This window comes from Numenius arquata, chromosome 6, assembly GCF_964106895.1.
Source record: "Numenius arquata chromosome 6, bNumArq3.hap1.1, whole genome shotgun sequence".
NCBI lineage: Eukaryota > Metazoa > Chordata > Aves > Charadriiformes > Scolopacidae > Numenius > Numenius arquata.
In genome coordinates, this window is record NC_133581.1 from 31,065,451 (window position 1) to 31,083,216 (window position 17,766).

Here is a 17,766-nt window from a genome sequence, read left to right on the forward strand (position 1 = left end):
TGTTACGACGATGCTCGCTGGTACTCCTGCTGCCAAGGCAGGCAGTTACGTGCCCAGCTGAGTGCATATGAAGGGGGGTGTGTGAGGGGGGGGGGTGTTGTTCTTGAACGTTAAGGCATCTGATTCTCTCAGTACAGATTAAGGAGAGTGGGAGTGAGAGTGGGTAAAGACACAGGAAGAAAATTCCTGTGCAGAGGTGGGGAACAGTCACAAGACCTCTCTATAAACGCACTCTTTTAACTGAAATTGGCATGAATTCCCAGGGTTTAAAAGCTACAGCCTAGACAATAGCTTGCTTTTTTTTTTTTTTTTTTTAATCCTTTTGACAGGTTAAAACCCACCTTCCTATCACTGGGTTACGATTTCAGTGATGACTTACTAATTAGAATTTATTCATATGCTTGGAAAAAGTTGCCTCTTACTTTCCATCAAGCCACTTGTATTTCAAGCGCTGAACACCTCAGCTACGGGCGATGGACAGATAGTAAATTTGGCAAATGCTTATCAATTGTCGCATCTCTGTGGAACCGAAGTGTGACAGGCCCATGCGAGTTCGTAGACGCGCACAAATTTGTTCTACACCAGCCCATTGTCTTAGGATAGCCTAAACTACTCTCGGAAAAAGCAACAGAATTATTTCTAAAAGAAAACAGCATCTAAACTCTTACACAAAGGAAAACAACACTCTTCTGCCTGGCCTGACTCCAGCTTCATTTTTAAGTTACTATTTGGTATTTCGCACACAGTATTATGTATGTACACACACATACACATATATTATATATTATTATATATATTTATATATATAATATAAATATATTATTATTATATATATATACACATATATATTCTTGTCAAGTAACCACGCAGAAAATACCTCCAAATACTCAAAAGGCAACTCATAAAAAAAAAATAATAAATACCTATGGCTGGAGCATTTATGCAGAGTTCTCTGGCCAACAGAAGAAAAGTTTTTCCCAGCACATAGACATTCACCTATTAAAAGACAAAAGAAAAAAAAAGCATCATTTAAATCTTAAACCACAAGTGTTTTTAATAGAACATTTATATGGAAAGGAATAAAACCCAACAACTTTAGAAATCTTAAACAACCTGCTTTAAAAAAAAAAATTGAAGTAATACAAGTAATATTCATAGGTATAGAATAATACTTTGTGCTTGTCAAAAGCTGCATGAATTAGCATTGTAAATCAAAGCGTAAGTTTATACTGAAAAAGTTAAAAAAAATTGTTCATCATGCTCTTCAGTGCGCTCAGTGTTGCTCCCTAGTACTTGGACAATTTTCCAGTTGTCACCTAACCCCTTAAAGCTTTAAGTAGACTTTAATATAATATCAGCATATATCAAGTGTCATTTATCTTGTAACAAAGCCTGACTGCATACTCACAAGTTAGTGCAAATTTCAGCACTGCACGATCATGTGAAGTGGGATAATTAAGTATTGCACAAGCACACACCAAACTTTTCCACCAAAGCAAGGAGTGGTGCTGTATGCCCCGAGGAGTTATTTGTCATTTCTCACTGTTTGGACATTGCCCCATATCACCCAACATTTAAAAAAAAAAAAAAAAAAAGATAAATAAATTCAGAAAAAAACCTAATCCACACCAAACCTGCTACGGAGCCAGGGATAGAGCCTTGCTCCCCTCCCCTCCCTCACTGCTGCACTCAGGAGGATGTAAACTGAGGTGGGGGGGAGTTACTCTTCATAGACTGATTTGCAATTTATAGCATAGGCAACTACGTTTGTATTTTAAAAGTCTGAGGAAGTTTTCTTTCGCTATCTTTAAGATGTGGTCAGCAAGACAGGCAGGATATACTTCAGTTCCCAATCAGCCTGCGACGTTCCCACGAAGCTCCGTGAACACCTTGCTTCCCCCAAGGCATGTATAAAGGTCAAAGTCAGTATAAAAAAAAACTTCATCCTCCTACACTGCAAACAAATAGATTTTTATTTTATTTATTTTTAGGATAGTATATACTCTATTGCTTTCACGTAGCAGAACTGGCCCCCTCTTTCCTATGCCAGGATAGGGAACGTGTTTACTAAGCAGTCAATTACACAGTCGAGTTGTTCATTATGGTAGAAGTCTACGGAAATAAAAAGTCCTGTTACTAAGTATATTCTCTTTCAGTTTCAGAAAAGGGCTTTAACCAATGTGAGTTTAAAAGCAAGCTTTCCTTCCAAGCGTACAGATGCTTCTACCAAGCTAGCAAAAATGAATATTTTTCTTTTTAAGTAATAAAAAAATACTGACACGTTTTCACCTAGCGCTTCAAAATCTTCCTTTATGGGAAGATTTCTTAATGTGAATTTTTCTCAAATTTAAAATTTTTTAAAAATGAGAACGTCAAAGAAATCCTCAGAATGATCATGTATCCTGAAAATGACTGCCCAATCAAGTGTACATGATATATATTAATTCATTTCAGATTTAGTGGAAAAGATTGAATATGTTCCATGCTTCATCTGACCAATGGTTGGACTGGTCTAGAAAATACAAAAGTATAGTCTTAAAATTTACCATCCTGGTTTTTTTCCCCTGAAATACCAGGCAACACAGAAATACTATTCTATGGGAAGCGAACAAAATATATTGATTTGAATAAGAAGTATATTTCTTAGGAAATAAGTAACCAAATTTTATCCAGAAAAAATAAGCCCCTACCGAGTCTGGCAATTCATAAAGGAGTTTGGGAGCGTGTGACTTTCCATGAGCCACAGAGCCAGAACAGACATTACTACAGCAAAATATCTGCAGTGTTTCAGTTGGCTTTAGATGCTCGATTCACTGCAAGTTTGGAATGGCTTGTTTTGACCTTTTGTCTAAGAAATAGTAACATAAAGAGTGGGGGTTTGGCTGTAGTTTCAGCCTTCTAAGTTGGCTGACCAAGTGACTATAAATCTTAAACCTCATCACTCAGATCTTGTTCTGCAAGGACAATTTCACTGCCCAGATCAGTAAAGTTACTTTATTGGAGCCAAGTAAATACGATGTTTCCATCAGAGGCTTCACAAACTCATCTAGTTCTTTCATTTTAGTCTACAAAAAAAAAAAAAACCAAACCAAACAAAAAACACCAACCAGCACCTCAAATTCAGACAATTATTTCTCCCTCTGGCTTCTTCTGTCACAGCATCCAAATGACTTGACATGTGTCCCCACCAAACCATGTCACACCCTAAGAAACTCCTCCCAAGCAAACTTCCCATAATTGCAATCATCAAAGAACAAATAAATATGAAGAGGTATAAAGAAGCAGGGCTTTTTAGTGAAGTTCTAACACTCAAAGTGGGTGCCAAATTAAATCTAAAGCAAAGACAAACTGTGTAATAAAATTGCTCCATGACTGTCTTCCTCGGCCAAACTAAAAGTCTCCAGATCCATGGTCTATTTGAGCGGTAATGTACTTAAATCCAACCTGCTTTTCCACTTCACCCACATCATCACTGTTTTATGACCAACTTCAAGGTGTAGGCAGTGTATTTACACAAAATAATAAATTCAAATAGAAATGGTACATCAGGGGATTTTTTTTTCTTTTGATCACAAGTGCATTTCTTTGCAGTTTCTGGTAACTACCAATTTAGAAAGAAACCATAATATACAGCGGATTACATGCTATATATGGTTTTCCTCATCAAGCTCACATGTTTTTAATGCTAGGCTAAAGTCACAAAAAGAATCAGGAATATATAATTGCTTCCAGTTTTCCTGGAAAATCAGTAGGAAAAGAGACTTCGGGCCCTCTCAAAAAATATGCTTCTCATCTTTAGAAGTTATCAGATATTCACAGGTTCTGGGGCTTTTCTCATAAATGGGAAATCAAAGACGGCACAAAGCTCACCCAGAAATCTGTAATGGCACTGAACTGCTAAAATACGATATTTAAGAACTTCTGGTTTTAGTGGAAGGCGGCCCTTTCACTAAAATTTTATGCCACTGTCACTAATTTCAAGTATTACTCACACACACACATCCTCTGACAGATGAGATCTGATATATCATAGGCATATAGAGTCTTTCTTTACTCTCATCATTTGTATGGGTTTTTTGCACTCCATTAAGCTTAGAAAATTAAGAGAATTAATTTAGAGGCCTACTTTAATTTCTAGTTCTTTCTTCATTAAGAACTTCTTATAAAAATTCATATACTCCAATCTCTCAAAAGCTTAATGCTCCAAATTTAGAACCATATGACATTTGCATTCATAAAACCTAATTTTATATGAGTCCTTAGAACAGTGAATAAACAAAAATGCCCTTCTAAAAGGGTGTCTCTGGCTTAGACTTGAACTGGTGCAGCTTTAAAGCTTACCACATCAACTTCGCCCACTTTTCCCCCCTTCTGAATTTTAAAGGATCATAGCGAAACACGGGATTTCCCCAAAGTCTCTCCAGTCAAACTTGTCAAAGTGTTAACAATTGTTTTATGAACTTTCATAAGGCTTGCGCTCTTTGCTTGCGTATTTTCATCAGATATTGAAGTTTCCTAAACTTGGTGCAATCACTAGGTTTGAGCATCCACACCTAATACAACAGAGAGCGGCGTCAACTTCTGTCCGAGGGGATATTTTAAAATATCTCCGTACCCTGATTGCAAAATAACACGGTAAAAACTTTCAGTTCACATTTAGCAGAGTAAGTTTACAAACATACGGACCTGCCACTGAGTTGTTTGGGTTTTTTTTTTTGGAAAAAAAACTAGATTCTTCAGCAGGAAGATACCTCCCAGACAAAAAGTTTGTGCTCACCAAAGGCACAGCAAAAAATACATGGTTTTACCTTTAAGTTTTTACAGGGGAACTTAAGATTCTCTAAGACGTTGTCCTTTACCAATAGTTTATTTCTACTCTTGTTAAAGAACACTTTATCTTAGCTAAAAGGAGCATGTGGAGAAGGAATGGCTTCCAATTATTCAGTTACATTTTTACAGAAAGATCCTTCTACTCATTATACTCTTTGCCCTTTGTGGTATTTTTTGGAGACACAGTCTTTTCATTTCACATCTATCAGTCATCAAATGCTGATTTCAAAGGGACACTTCCACAGGGACTCTTATCCTTTCATAATTTCCTCTTGCTTTCACATCATGCCTGACGTGTTCACAAAACCCAATACATTTCCACTGAAATAACAACAAATACCTCATTTCCAGTAACACCGGAATTCAGTTGTTCATCAGTCTAACACATTCCAGAATTTTAAATTTTCTTTGGGAAAAGAAAATTCATACAGTTACCAGGTCACACAGGAGAAAAAAAAAAAAAAAAAAAAAAAAAAAAAATCAAGCTGCAATCATTGAATGAAAGTTTTTGCTTGACCCTAAATTCCATAAATTTATAAATCATTACCCTTTCACTACGAGCAATCTCCAAAAAGGCTTTTCAAGACCATGGTGTGGCATTCTGGAAAAATATTACAAACGGTGACGGTGGTTAAGGTATTCTGTCTTTTAGAAAGACAAAGACCGGGCAGTTGGAACGCGCTGAGAATTCACACTGTGGAACATCCATGGCTGCTTGCCTAAATAATTAAGCAAGCATGAAAAGCAAATGAGTTTTTAAGGAGAGTGTCTGTTGCTGGGGAAAGAGGCACCTGTGGTTATTTGATTCATTATTAACATTTCTAGTATAGTAACGCCTGAAGGTCCCAACCAGGTTGTTTAAATTAACTCAATCAACACAGCAATTTGCATAGGGGCAATAAAGGCAAACGCAGTCAACATGTTAATAACTTTAAATGAACAAAGGGTATTAAAAACTGAAGCAAATGGGTATAGTCTTTAAAAAAAATATCCTATTTTACCCTTCTCCACACAATAAAATGAAATAACTTCTTTTTTTTGGATCCATATTGCAACCAGAACATTACATTTAACCTCGAAAGACCGTACGCAAAACTGCAAACACGCACCAAACCCAGCCTGTCAGGCTGCACTTCAAAAAAGAGAAACAAATCAAAATTAAGCAGCTTCCTCTCACGCTATGCTTTAAAGCGTTGCCTTCAGTCTGGGGGACTCCAAAGGGAAAGAGAATCTACTTTTGCTAATCAGATACGTGGTAGTCCCAGCATTCCTCCTCCACCACCACAGCAGTACAATAAGCTATTATCATAACATCTATGCCAGAAAGTCAAAGAGTAATTTGCGACAAGCGTAGAGGAATCAGGGAGGCCACTGCTGCTTTGAGAAGAAATAAATAAAAACAAGTGTCCAAAAATAACCCGCGATAAAAATCCTTCTGGAAAAGGAAGTACCGGTACTTGACCAGACAAATTGAAGCTAAAGAAAAAGGGGGAGGGAGTTGTATTTTGAAGTGGAAGAAACGCAAAGGGAGGAAGAGACCAAGCTAGTACTAGCTACTGATTTTTCACTTCTTGTGCACCCTCTTCCCTTATCTACAACTCCAGTATAGTTCAGGTTGGACCAGATCTCAGCAGGTCTCCAGCCCAACCTCCTGCTCAAAGCAGGGTCAGCTACAAGAACAGACCAGGCTGCTCAGGATCTTGAAACCTTTGATGGACAGAGAGTTCAAAACTGCTCTGAGCAACTTGTTCCAATGCTTAGCTGTCCTCATGGTGAAAAACCTCTTCTTGATATCAAGTCAAAACATCTCATTTTAATTAATTATGTCCGTTGCTGCTAATCCTCCTGCTGCGTGCTGCTATAAAGAGCCTGGCTCTAACATCTTTTCAGTAAGCATTAGCCTTATTTAACAGCAGGACACACCACAAGGCACACTAAAAATGACATTCTACTAGGCTGAAATTGGAGATCAAAGGACTGCCAACACTTCTTCCCAAAGTCTTCTATGGCCACAACGCAAAGACCATGACACCAGAGAGTACAAAAGGCTAAAAAAAGAAACTGCCATTGCCAAGGATGAGAAAGGCAGCATTTCACCACACTGAGATCAAAACTTCAGCTAAATATAGTTCTTCAGGTGCAAGGAATGAAGTGCTCTCAACAGATGAGCAAACCTGAGACGCTCAAAAGTTGGGCCAAGGCTAGACGAGCTTCTCAACTCTCCTAAATGAACAAGTCCTGTCGCTTAGATTGGACTAACAAAAAAAAAAAAAAAAGGCAAACAAAAGGCCTGATTACAAACCTCTCTAAAGACTGTATTTGCAAGTAAAATGCAGTATCTGAAAATATAAGCGAGTACTTTCCCTGTCTGAGACTGATGACTGATCGCCCTTCCAACTCAATCAACGTGCAGCGTGGCTCTGCTCTGCCCAAGGAAGGAGCCTGATTTGTAGCACTGGGCTGGACATTTTCAGTTCATTTAGACTCGAAAGCATTATCTGAGATGTACCGAGAAGCAGACTGAATCAGACAAGACAACACTTTCAACAGGAGGTTTCCAAGAACAGGACATATTTCACCTGAAGATAAAAAGGGAGAAAAAAATACTAAAGAAATTGCCTTTCCAAAAAAATTAAAAAAAAAAAAAAAAAAAAAAAAAAGGAGAGGGAGAGATTTTGGCTTTTTCCATGATGACAGCAATTTTGAAGCTCCAAAACCTATTACAAAATGTAGCAGTTCTCCAGTGGAACAAGACAAATTCCCACATCTCGGTCATCAGCATAAAGAGAAAACCGATAGGCCTTCTTAAACAGACTGCCATTGACAGTGAAAATTAGTCTCCGCTATTGCTAAGTTTTAGCAGCATTAATACTATACTAAAAGCATATTACACTATATGGGGACAGATTTTTTTAATGCAGAACATGGGACCAAATCCCAAAGCAACTCAATAAAGACAGGAAGAGGTACTGAGGAGAGCCTAAGAGGCCACACTTACAGGGTTGTTTTTTTTTTTTTAAAAAAAACCAGAACAACGAGAGAGAAAGAACAAAAATATGACAGGTCATTAAATAACTACTGAGTTGCAGGTAACAGCGGATTAAAATCATCTTCGTATTACTCTTACTTTTAGCTACCGCCTTCCTTATGTTGTGAGCTACAGAGGGTGTTGGCTCTCCCATCGCTCGCAAGACACTGGCTGAAGGACACCGATGGGGAGGATGCCGTGGGTGGGATGGAAAATGGCACAGCAAATATTATCTCCAGCTACAAGATGGTACCAGGAAGTAGCAGATGACCTTTTTCCCAGGCTTTCATTTATCCTTTTTGCTGGTAGCTGGAGTTACAAGGCTTATTCTTTTGTTTTGCTTTTAGATGAAACAATACACAAAAGGTTAGTAGACTTCCTCTCCCCGCCCCGTACACTAAAATCTATCTCAAGGTGTTCTGTAATTCACTCAGTAACCTCTATGAAGATGCTCCATAAGGACATTTCCTTCGGTAGCTTTCTTCAAAAAAATTCCTGCGGTCAGAGGATGAGCAGCCCGGCACGTCACTTCACCCCCCGCAGCAACTGAGCTGCATCAAGTAGAAAATTCTGAAGGAAAAAAAAACCTCAAAATTTGCTATTCACATCTAAGCAAGAGTTGGTGACGGTCAGCATTTCAAATGTGGTATTTTTTTTTTGTGATATAAAATGGACATCTTTCTCATTTTGCCAAGAAAAACAATTGTCTGGAGCAGCATTACGTATTTTGTATGGATGAGTCCAAACAAATTAAGTATTTTGGAAAGATAATATCACGGCTACTACGACTACCACCAACCATTCTTTTCCTTTAGTGATATTCTCATCCCAACTTCAGGATGGGAGAGCTGTCCTTGAAAGAACAACGCACTTCAAAGTAGTAGTACAGTCTAATAAACTGTTTTGCTTTTCTTTCAAACTAATTGCTTTTCTTTTTTTTTTTTAGGCACACGACCTGGGAGCAAAGGCTGATCTAAAGCAGAATGTGACTGAAGTTTTCTGCCTGGGCCATAAAAGTTTTGCCACCATTTCGAAAAGCTCTTTTATACGTTCTTAAATAGGACTTTCTGGCTAGCTACAGTTAACAATAACGTTTGAGATTCCTGTTTGCTCAGAGTCAACTTAAAGAAGCTATATAGTAGAGCACATCATAGAATCATAGAATGGTTAGAGTTGGAAGGGACCTTGAAGATCATTAAGTTCCAACCCCCCTGCCATGGGCAGGGACACCTCCACTAGACCAGGTTGCTCAAAGCCCCATCCAGCCTGGCCTTGAACACCTCCAGGGATGGGGCATCCACAGCTTCCCTGGGCAACCTGTTCCAGTGCTTCACCACCCTCACAGGAAAGAATTTCTTTCTGGTATCTAATCTAAATCTCCCCTCTTCCAATTTAAAACCATTACCCCTTGTCCTGTCACTACACTTCCTGACCAAGAGTCCCTCTCCGGCTCTCCTGTAGGCTCCCTTCAGATATTGGAAGGCTGCTATGAGGTCTCCCTGGAGCCTTCTCTTCTCCAGGCTGAACAACCCCAGCTCTCTCAGCCTGTCTTCATAGGGGAGGTGCTCCATCCCTCTGACCATCTTCGTGGCCCTCCGCTGGACCCGCTCCAACAGGTCCATGTCCTTCCTGTGTTGGGGACTCCAAAGCTGGACACAGTACTCCAGGTGGGGTCTCACGAGCGCAGAGTAGAGGGGTAGAATCACCTCCCTCGACCTGCTGGCCACACTTCTCTTGATGCAGCCCAGGATGCGGTTGGCTTTCTGGGCTGCCAGTGCACGTTGCTGGCTCATGTTGAGCTTCTCATCCACCAACACCCCCAAGTCCTTCTCCTCAGGGTTGCTCTCCAGCCATTCAGAAGTCTTCACACAGTTAAATACATTAATACAGATCATGACACTGAAATTTTGCATTTTTCCCTCTTTCCTGGGTCGATTATTTCCCTGCTCCTCATCTATTTCTGGCTCTTCCCATCTCTTCAGTTACCCCTCTTTAACCTTTTGGTCCTCATATGCCCCGTTTCAACACTTTTTCTGGCTGGAACATAGAGGGGGAAAGCACAGAGCATTCAATCTTCCTTGTCTGTTCCCACTGACAATACACGTCCTTTTTTCTTTTACAGATACAATACCTCTTCTTGTTCTTCTGCACATTGTGTGACTATTCTTCAATTAATATGATCATTCTGTTTCATAACAATCACCATGAAGAATCACTTGTGTTTAGAAGGAAATAAACCTCCCATTCTACACAGGCACTATTTGGGTTTAAGTAATCAAAATAACTCAAAAACTGTTTAGAAAAGAGAAAAAAAAAAAGTTATCAATTTTAAGAATTAAAGATTCATTTGATGATTGCAATTCCAGCAGATTGCTTCAAGCAATAAATAGTCTTCAGAGGAATGCCATTTACCAAGACAGCTGGGAGGACAAAAATAGATGCAACTAACCTACTCACATTGTATGTAAAAGAGTTGTAACAGAGAAGGAGGGTCGGACAGCATATGTCAGTAGAGCTTTCTATTTCCACATACAGAGAAAGCATGTATTTCTTTCAATATACATTTTATAAAACAGGTCTCTGTAGCACACTCATCCATTTACACAGTATTACCTACCAAAAAAAAAAAAAGTTATTTCTGTCCTCAACAACTGTTGTTTTAAAAACGTGTACCATCTGACCCCGTGCCATTGCAGTGACTCTGAATCCTGATGAAAGGATCATACTAACTTTTGATATGTTATTTGCAGCATGAAAAGGAAAAAAAGCATTTGTCTGCTCAATTAGTCAGATTTACAAACCCAGTGATTTTCTAATTCAGCACCTTTACAGACAAATTAAAATATTCCAAAACAACCCATGCTAACAATTCTTTACTTGCAATTAATCTTAAGCTTTAACAATTCGACAAAAGTTTCAAATAAAAAAAGATACAATACCTGAAGAAGGTCACTGAGGTCAAGTAACATGTCTGGGAAGAAGTCAAGGAATATATGTGCTTGTTGAATGTGACGATGTTTCTTAATTTCACTAGCAACACAAAAAAGGAAGCCATAAACCCAGGTTTAACTGTCAAAGCAACCAAATATGGACCAGGTACTTGGAAGCACCACTTCTGCTGACAACCAGCATCCAGCTAACAGTTCGGCTCCCCCCCAGAAAAACCCTACTTGTCAGCACCCAATGTATTTACTGTACAAATTGTCTGTGTGGGAGCGATGGTCCCAAAGAACACCTTGTGGCTTCAAATACTCACCATAATACTGCAGCCTACAAAACCTCCAATGATAACAACAAACAGTAATAGCAGCAAGACAGAAAACTCCTATTACACTTCATTTAAGAAACGTAAAGCATCATCAGCCTCCTATACCAGCTTAGGAGCCCAGGATCCCAGAAAAAAAAAAAAACAAATGAAAGAGCAAACTGCGAAAACCGCAGTGAGTTTCTTTTGTCCTCCTCTATGAGAGCCTGTCAAAGAGCTGGGAAGAGAAAGCCACTTCGGCTACTCTCTTCTCTGACCAAGCAAATCAGCCGTCACCTTGGAGTTTTGGCTCGCTCCATCACATCCTGTGCTGCTGCAAAAGCATTAGGTCACTGCCTACCACTCATTATGGGCACACTTGGAACTCATAATAGCTAAAAACAAGCCAAAACTCTAGGTAAACCTTCTTTGGCAGGAGGATTGGACTAGGTGATCTCCAAAGGTCCCTTCCAACCCCTACAATTCTGTGATTCTGTGAAAACCACTACAAGTTTCCATTGCATTTTACTGAAAGTAAGCATACAAATAAACACGCTGCCTTAACGTTATCTAAAAAGAAGAAAGCCGAGCACTATTAAGCTTAAGGTGCAAAGGTAGCCTTCTCGCTGTTATCAAACGAATGAACACACGCCGGATGTCCTATCAGCTACCCAGGTGTGGCTTGCAGTCATAAAAGGGTTCCGGTTTTACCATTAAAAGGAGTGTCAAAGTAAAGTGTGAGAGAACGAGAGGGAAGGGAAGAAAGAGAGAGGGGGCCAGGCGGAGAAAACACCCATGTGGAGCTGTTTGTGCATTTGTGTATGTAGCAACGCGTTAAGAAATCCAGCATTAAAAAAAAAAAAAAAAAAAGAATACAGGGAGGTCAGTATAGTTTGGTACATCGTGGTAACACAAGTATTAGCGTATGTTCTTCTTAAAGCATGCCAGAGTAAAATAGTACACGTTTCTCCTAAATATCATCAGCTGCGGAAGGAGAATAATTCAGATAACGTAATCAGTTTATCCATAAACATTTGCCTCGCTAAAAAGTTTTTGTCCTTGAGCATTTGTATCCTTAGTTTGCATTTGAAATTGTATGAATTTCATACTCCAAATGTGTTACAAAATTCAATATGTTATGTTAATATTACTTGGTGAAAGTTAATTTTAGCATTCAAAACCCACAGCATAGCTGGATATTTAATTAGCTGAAAACTCACTATGTCTCTGAAAAAAACCCCATATCCATTAGAGATTATGCAAGACATTAAAGTGATCTTAGATTTAAATACAATAAGGAAATTGCTAACAATCTGCAAAATATAGAACTTAGAAATTTACACAGAGCAATCCTGAATTTGGTGCAACTCTTTGGTCAAAGCAGTGAGAAAGGAGAAAATGGAAAGACTTTAACAACGCAGTTGCCAAGGAACCATAATAACTGTCAGCTCATCAAACTGATCTAGAGAGAAATCACTACACCAATTTTATGCTTGAGAAATATTCTAGGTGTGAAAACGTTCCCAGCTAGTTTATTGACTTGAAGTGTCTGGTTCCTCTACGCCCACCCTGAGATACCTTCACCACCGAGACAATTTATAACTCAGACCTGATAGATTTCGTCACAATTTAGGGGAAAAAACAATGAAAAAAAAAAAAAAGGTCAAGAACAAAGACCAAAACAAAGCAAACGAACAGAAAAACACCAAAAGAAAAACAGCTTATAGGTTATTGAGGCACCAAAGGGAGCAAGTGAGTGGTCCCAGAGCCTGTCTGCTGACCCTGGAGATGGAGGAGGAGTCAGGAAGAGCATCAGTGCCAGATGCTAGTTCAGACACGGTGAGCCAGAGCGCTGCTCTTCTAACCTAGGCATTGCAGTTACAGTCATGAAATCTGTTTTCTTCATCCTCCTCAAACCGTTAAAAACACTTTGATGGAAGACCTAAACTTAGTAACGCATAGCAAGCGCTCGGGCTTTATTCCTGTAAGAAAAAAAAACCCAACACACACCACCACCCCTTTTTGTCCAAGGTAAGAAGGAGCAGAGAGCATTGCTTGCATTGGTAACAACACGAGATTAGGGGTAAGAAGCTGTGGGAAATTCACTTGCAGGGTTCGGGCAACTCTGAAGCAGTTTCCAGCTACTCTATAGATGCTTTAACATACAGCGGCTTTGCTCCTTAGAGAAGTTAGTTCAAGTGTCCACTGAAATTGGAAGCAAAAGGTCACAGTAAAAATGTGGCATTTCTGGATTTCATTTAAGGTCGCCTCCAGCAATCTCTCCCTCTCCCTGACTAGACGTGTAGGAGCTACAGGGAAGCAAAAGCAAAGGGGAAATTTGAGTCACGCAGTAGCAAGGGGTTGGCCTTTACTGTGAATATTGTGAGCACAATTATCAGCAGGAAGTAGTTGTAAAAACAGGCAGTTGTTTTCAAACTCCTTCTCAGAGTCAGACCAGTTCAGGAGAATATATAACAACAGCTGAAAACAGCAGATAATACTTAATATGTATTCAAAAAATTATACAATCAGAAGATAAATGTTTTCTTTGAAGCCGAAAGAAAACAATGATAATTTTACGTCTGGAGACTGCCGCCAAGCACATGGAAAAGTTCTCAAAGGGACAGAAAGCTACTGATATTGTGGATATACACATACAAAAATAACAGGACATAAACATAAGGGGACTTAGGTTACAAATGCACCCAATTTAAAAAAAAAAGTGAAAGACAAAGAAAAAAAGCATTAACAGTTTCAACTGCTTTTCCTCTGCCATTCATTCTTTAAGCTAATTTTCACCAAGGTATGCAATTGACTGTCCATCATTAGTAACTTTTAAATCTAAATGAGATAAGTCTAAAGGCTTTACTTCAAAAGATTTAATTCAAGAGAATCCTTTGACCAACATGATGCAAGAGGTCAGACAGAGCAGCCAGAACGCTCCTTTTCTGGCTTTATAATCTAGTAAAATCTGTGGATAATGTGAGAGCATCATGAATCACAGCAATGATGATCTCATTCTCAGCACCAGAGGAAACAAAAGTTCATGATGAAATGGATAGTACCGGAAACCTAAAACCCAAAATACCAAAAGAAGCATGCATTTGTCCTTCAGATAAACCTAAGTTTTATATATTCCAGCAATCCTAAAGTACTTACATGCAGCAAAATCCCCTTGGTTTCAATATTAACGCTCCTCAGGAGGTAAAACAGGGATTTGCCAAAGTTATATAGAGAGATGCAGGAATAAATTGTGGAAGATGCTTTTCAAATAACAACTATCGTTTACAATAGAGTAGTTCCCCCTCTTAAAAAAAAAAACAATTTTTAAAAATTAAATATTTATTTTAGTGTCTGACAGTCTACAATAATCAGGAAACCTTCAAACAGATTATTTCGTGTTACTTTGTCAAAATTCTACCACTACATAACACGTCATATCTGGGAGATGTAGGTACACGAGCAGCACAGAGAAGATAAAGGATCTAGTATTTATTTTAGTTAGTTAGTTTTCACAAGTTACCCTCAGAACAACTTCTTTTTTTTTTTAACTTATTTTTCCAAGCTTACTACAAAATCAGCCATACCCCAGAAAGAGAACTAATGCCGAGGAATCGTGACTGCAAGCCACGAAGCAGAAATTTGACAGCCAAAAGAGCCATGCTGTCCACTAATGAAGTGATACCCTTTTTCAGTAGAAGCTAAAATTCTTCCTAACAAAAACTAAAGCCAAATCCATTAAATATATAAAATATTTTAAAATAAAATCCCTCTCTGTACTCAACAAGAGCAATTCAGCTAGCTGCAATCAAAAAAAAAAAGTAAAGTTTAATAGGAAATGTGACTGCAAAACTAAAAAAAAATTTCTGAATATTAAAACAAGTTTTTCTCAAGTTCCAAATGAAATGGTTGCAATTTCAATGTTACGGTTCTGTACAAGCTACATAAAGAGATGAAAACTTCCCAGAAGCACTTACAGTAACAAACACAGGGAGATAAGACAAAAGGGAGGGTGGACATATCATAGAATAGTCTGGGTTGGAAGGGCCCTTAGAGATCATCGGTGGCAAGGACACCTCCCATTAGACCACATTGCTGAAGGCCACATCCAAAGTGGCCTCCAGGGACGGGGCATCCACAACTTCTCTGGGCAACCTGTTCCAGTGTCTCGCCACCCTCACATTAAAGAACTTCTCCCCGATATCTAATCTAAACCTGTTCCCCCTCCTCCTATCCCTACACTCCCCGACAAAGAGTCCCTCCTCGTCCTTCCTGTATGCCCCCTTTAGGTACTGGAAGGCCTCCGTAAGTTCAACACCCTATTCACAAACTTCCTTTTCCATATTTTCATACACCAAGTGATTTCTGATTACGACTTATCACAATTATATCTCTGCTGCTTTACGAACTTTCACCATTTAATTGGCAATTAATTAAACTGACTGACAGCACTAATTGTTTAAGGTAAACATTGCTGTTCCCACTGACACCGAACTGAAACAATGAGAAAATAATAACCAAACCCAATTCTTTTGTAGAAAACTGATTTCTGGTAACTCTAAGAAAAGCTTTGCCTTGAGGCTGAAACCCTACAGAGCTGGTTTCCAAAGTTTCTTAAGTCTGCAATTTTGTCTGTGCAAAGAAGTTCGCAGAGCACAGGCTGCGCTCAAGTACACAAATAAAACCAGCATTTAACAAATTAAACTGGTAGCACAGATGCCATTTTCATAAAAGGCATAAAATCTTATTGATGTGTAGGTTAATGCATGAGGAAAAAAAAATAAAAATTGAATTTTGGTCTGTGGAGTTTCTTCCTTCTTTGCACATAGCTGCACATCTGTATTTCATAAAACTGTATTTTTCTATATTCCCTATTCTAAAATTCCCAACTTAAGGACAAAAAAAGCAGTGCCACACTCCTCCCCCAGGTAAATCAGGGTGTTTCTCTAGCAGTTCCCTTCCAGCACACGCAGGGCTTCTTATCTTCATAGCTAAGACAAAGTTAACGGCGCTAATTCAGCATCGTACGACCACCCAGGCAGATTATTAAAAAAGGCGACGGGCATTTCAGGTTAGATTCAAGCCTGCCTGATTTCATGGCGTCAACTGAAAGGGTTGGGAGTGCAGCCTTCCTACTCACCTCAGTTCTGAATTAGCCTCTGACACCAGTTCTCCCCCTCCTTTATCTCCAGTGACCGTAGACAAAACCTAGGGCAACCGGGCTGCCAGTTAGACTGGATGGATTCAACACCTCCCAGCAACATTAACCTTCAGACTCCCCAGTGCATGTCCAGTTCAGTCTTCACTAAATTAATGCTGTAGCTCCTCTTAATAATTATCTTCAGAGCCATTCCCATTTAGAGGAACACTTTCAAAAGCACACCAGGCTAGCTGGATATGCAGCGAGCGTTCAGGGCTTTTGATAAACGCTGCCCTTAGAGAATATGGTCTTCAAAGGATTTGGGCTAGGCTGTGTTCCTGGTGTTACTGACTTCGAGTAAATAACCTGCTTTGTGGAATATTGCAAAGTATTTACATAGTCGCATGTGAATTTATAATGCGGTGCAACACAACCCAAAAAAAGTAAAAAAAAAAATAATAAAATAAAATAAAATTTCTTGTCCCAAAGCGCTGGTACAGTCAGCTCCCAATTGTTTGGGATACCAGATGGATAAAATATGCAAAGAGTATCCATACTAAGCTACTGAAAGACAATCTGGTTAATATACTAACTTTGGGAAAAGAAAATTTAGGCACAGAATGAAAATGTAAATGTTAATTTAAAAGTTTTGAGAGACATGAGGTTAATCTTCAACCTGGATGTGACCATGTATAAATAACAGTTGGCTACATTCAAACAACAAAAAAGTCTCCAAACAAGAAAGAGGGACCCCAGCCCCTGAACAGTAAATTGAACAAGTGCTGGTGAGGGAAAACAAGAGAGGTTGCTAGGAGAAGCAAGGTTTAAGGAAGAACTTAAAAGAAGAGCGGGGCTGGCAGACAAGAATGGGAGAGAGGCACCGGGGAAGGAGCACAGCTCGGGCTGCAAGGGGAAAAAGAAACAAGAGTAAACAGTAAAAATCACTGCAGAAAACATCCTGTGTCTTGGGAAGAGTTCAAACGCATAAGCGGGTATGAAATAACCTTTTTATTTATGAAAATTATTTTATTTATTTATGGAAATTTATTATGAAATAACATTTTTATCAACGACATAGAGGGATTGAGAGCACCATCAGCAAGTTTGCAGATGACACCAAGCTGTGTGGTGTTGTCGATGCACCAGAGGGATGGGATGTCATTCAGAGGGACCTGGACAGGCTGGAGAGGTGGGCCCAGATGAACCTCATGAGGTTCAACAAAAGCAAGTGCAGGGTCCTGCACCTGGGAAGAAACAATCCTCAGTATAAATCCAGACTGGGGGATGAGGTATTAGAAAGCAGCCCTGAGGAAAGACACTTGGGGGTGCTGATGGACGAGAAGCTGGACAGGAGCAGGCAGTGTGCACTCGCAGCCCAGAAGGCCAATCACATCCTGGGCTGCATCAAAAGAAGTGTTGCCAGCAGATCCAGAGAGGTGATTCTGCCACTTTGCTCTGCTCTGGTGAGACCTCACCTGGAGTGCTGTGTGCAGGTCTGGAGCCCTCAATATAGAAAGGACATGG

General features: G+C 39.3%; 1 protein-coding gene across 3 annotated transcripts in view; it reads right to left on the reverse strand.

The window, feature by feature from the left end:
• The window catches only part of BRF1 (BRF1 general transcription factor IIIB subunit), a 196,333-nt gene that overhangs the window by 107,387 nt on the left and 71,180 nt on the right, over positions 1-17,766 (reverse strand). For all 3 annotated transcript variants that reach the window (XM_074149749.1, XM_074149751.1, XM_074149752.1), the window contains 2 exons: positions 10,798-10,829; positions 924-996 (listed from right to left, as the gene is read on the reverse strand). In XM_074149749.1, the coding sequence (XP_074005850.1) occupies positions 924-996; positions 10,798-10,829 (105 nt within the window). The remainder of the gene's footprint in view (positions 1-923; positions 997-10,797; positions 10,830-17,766) is intronic.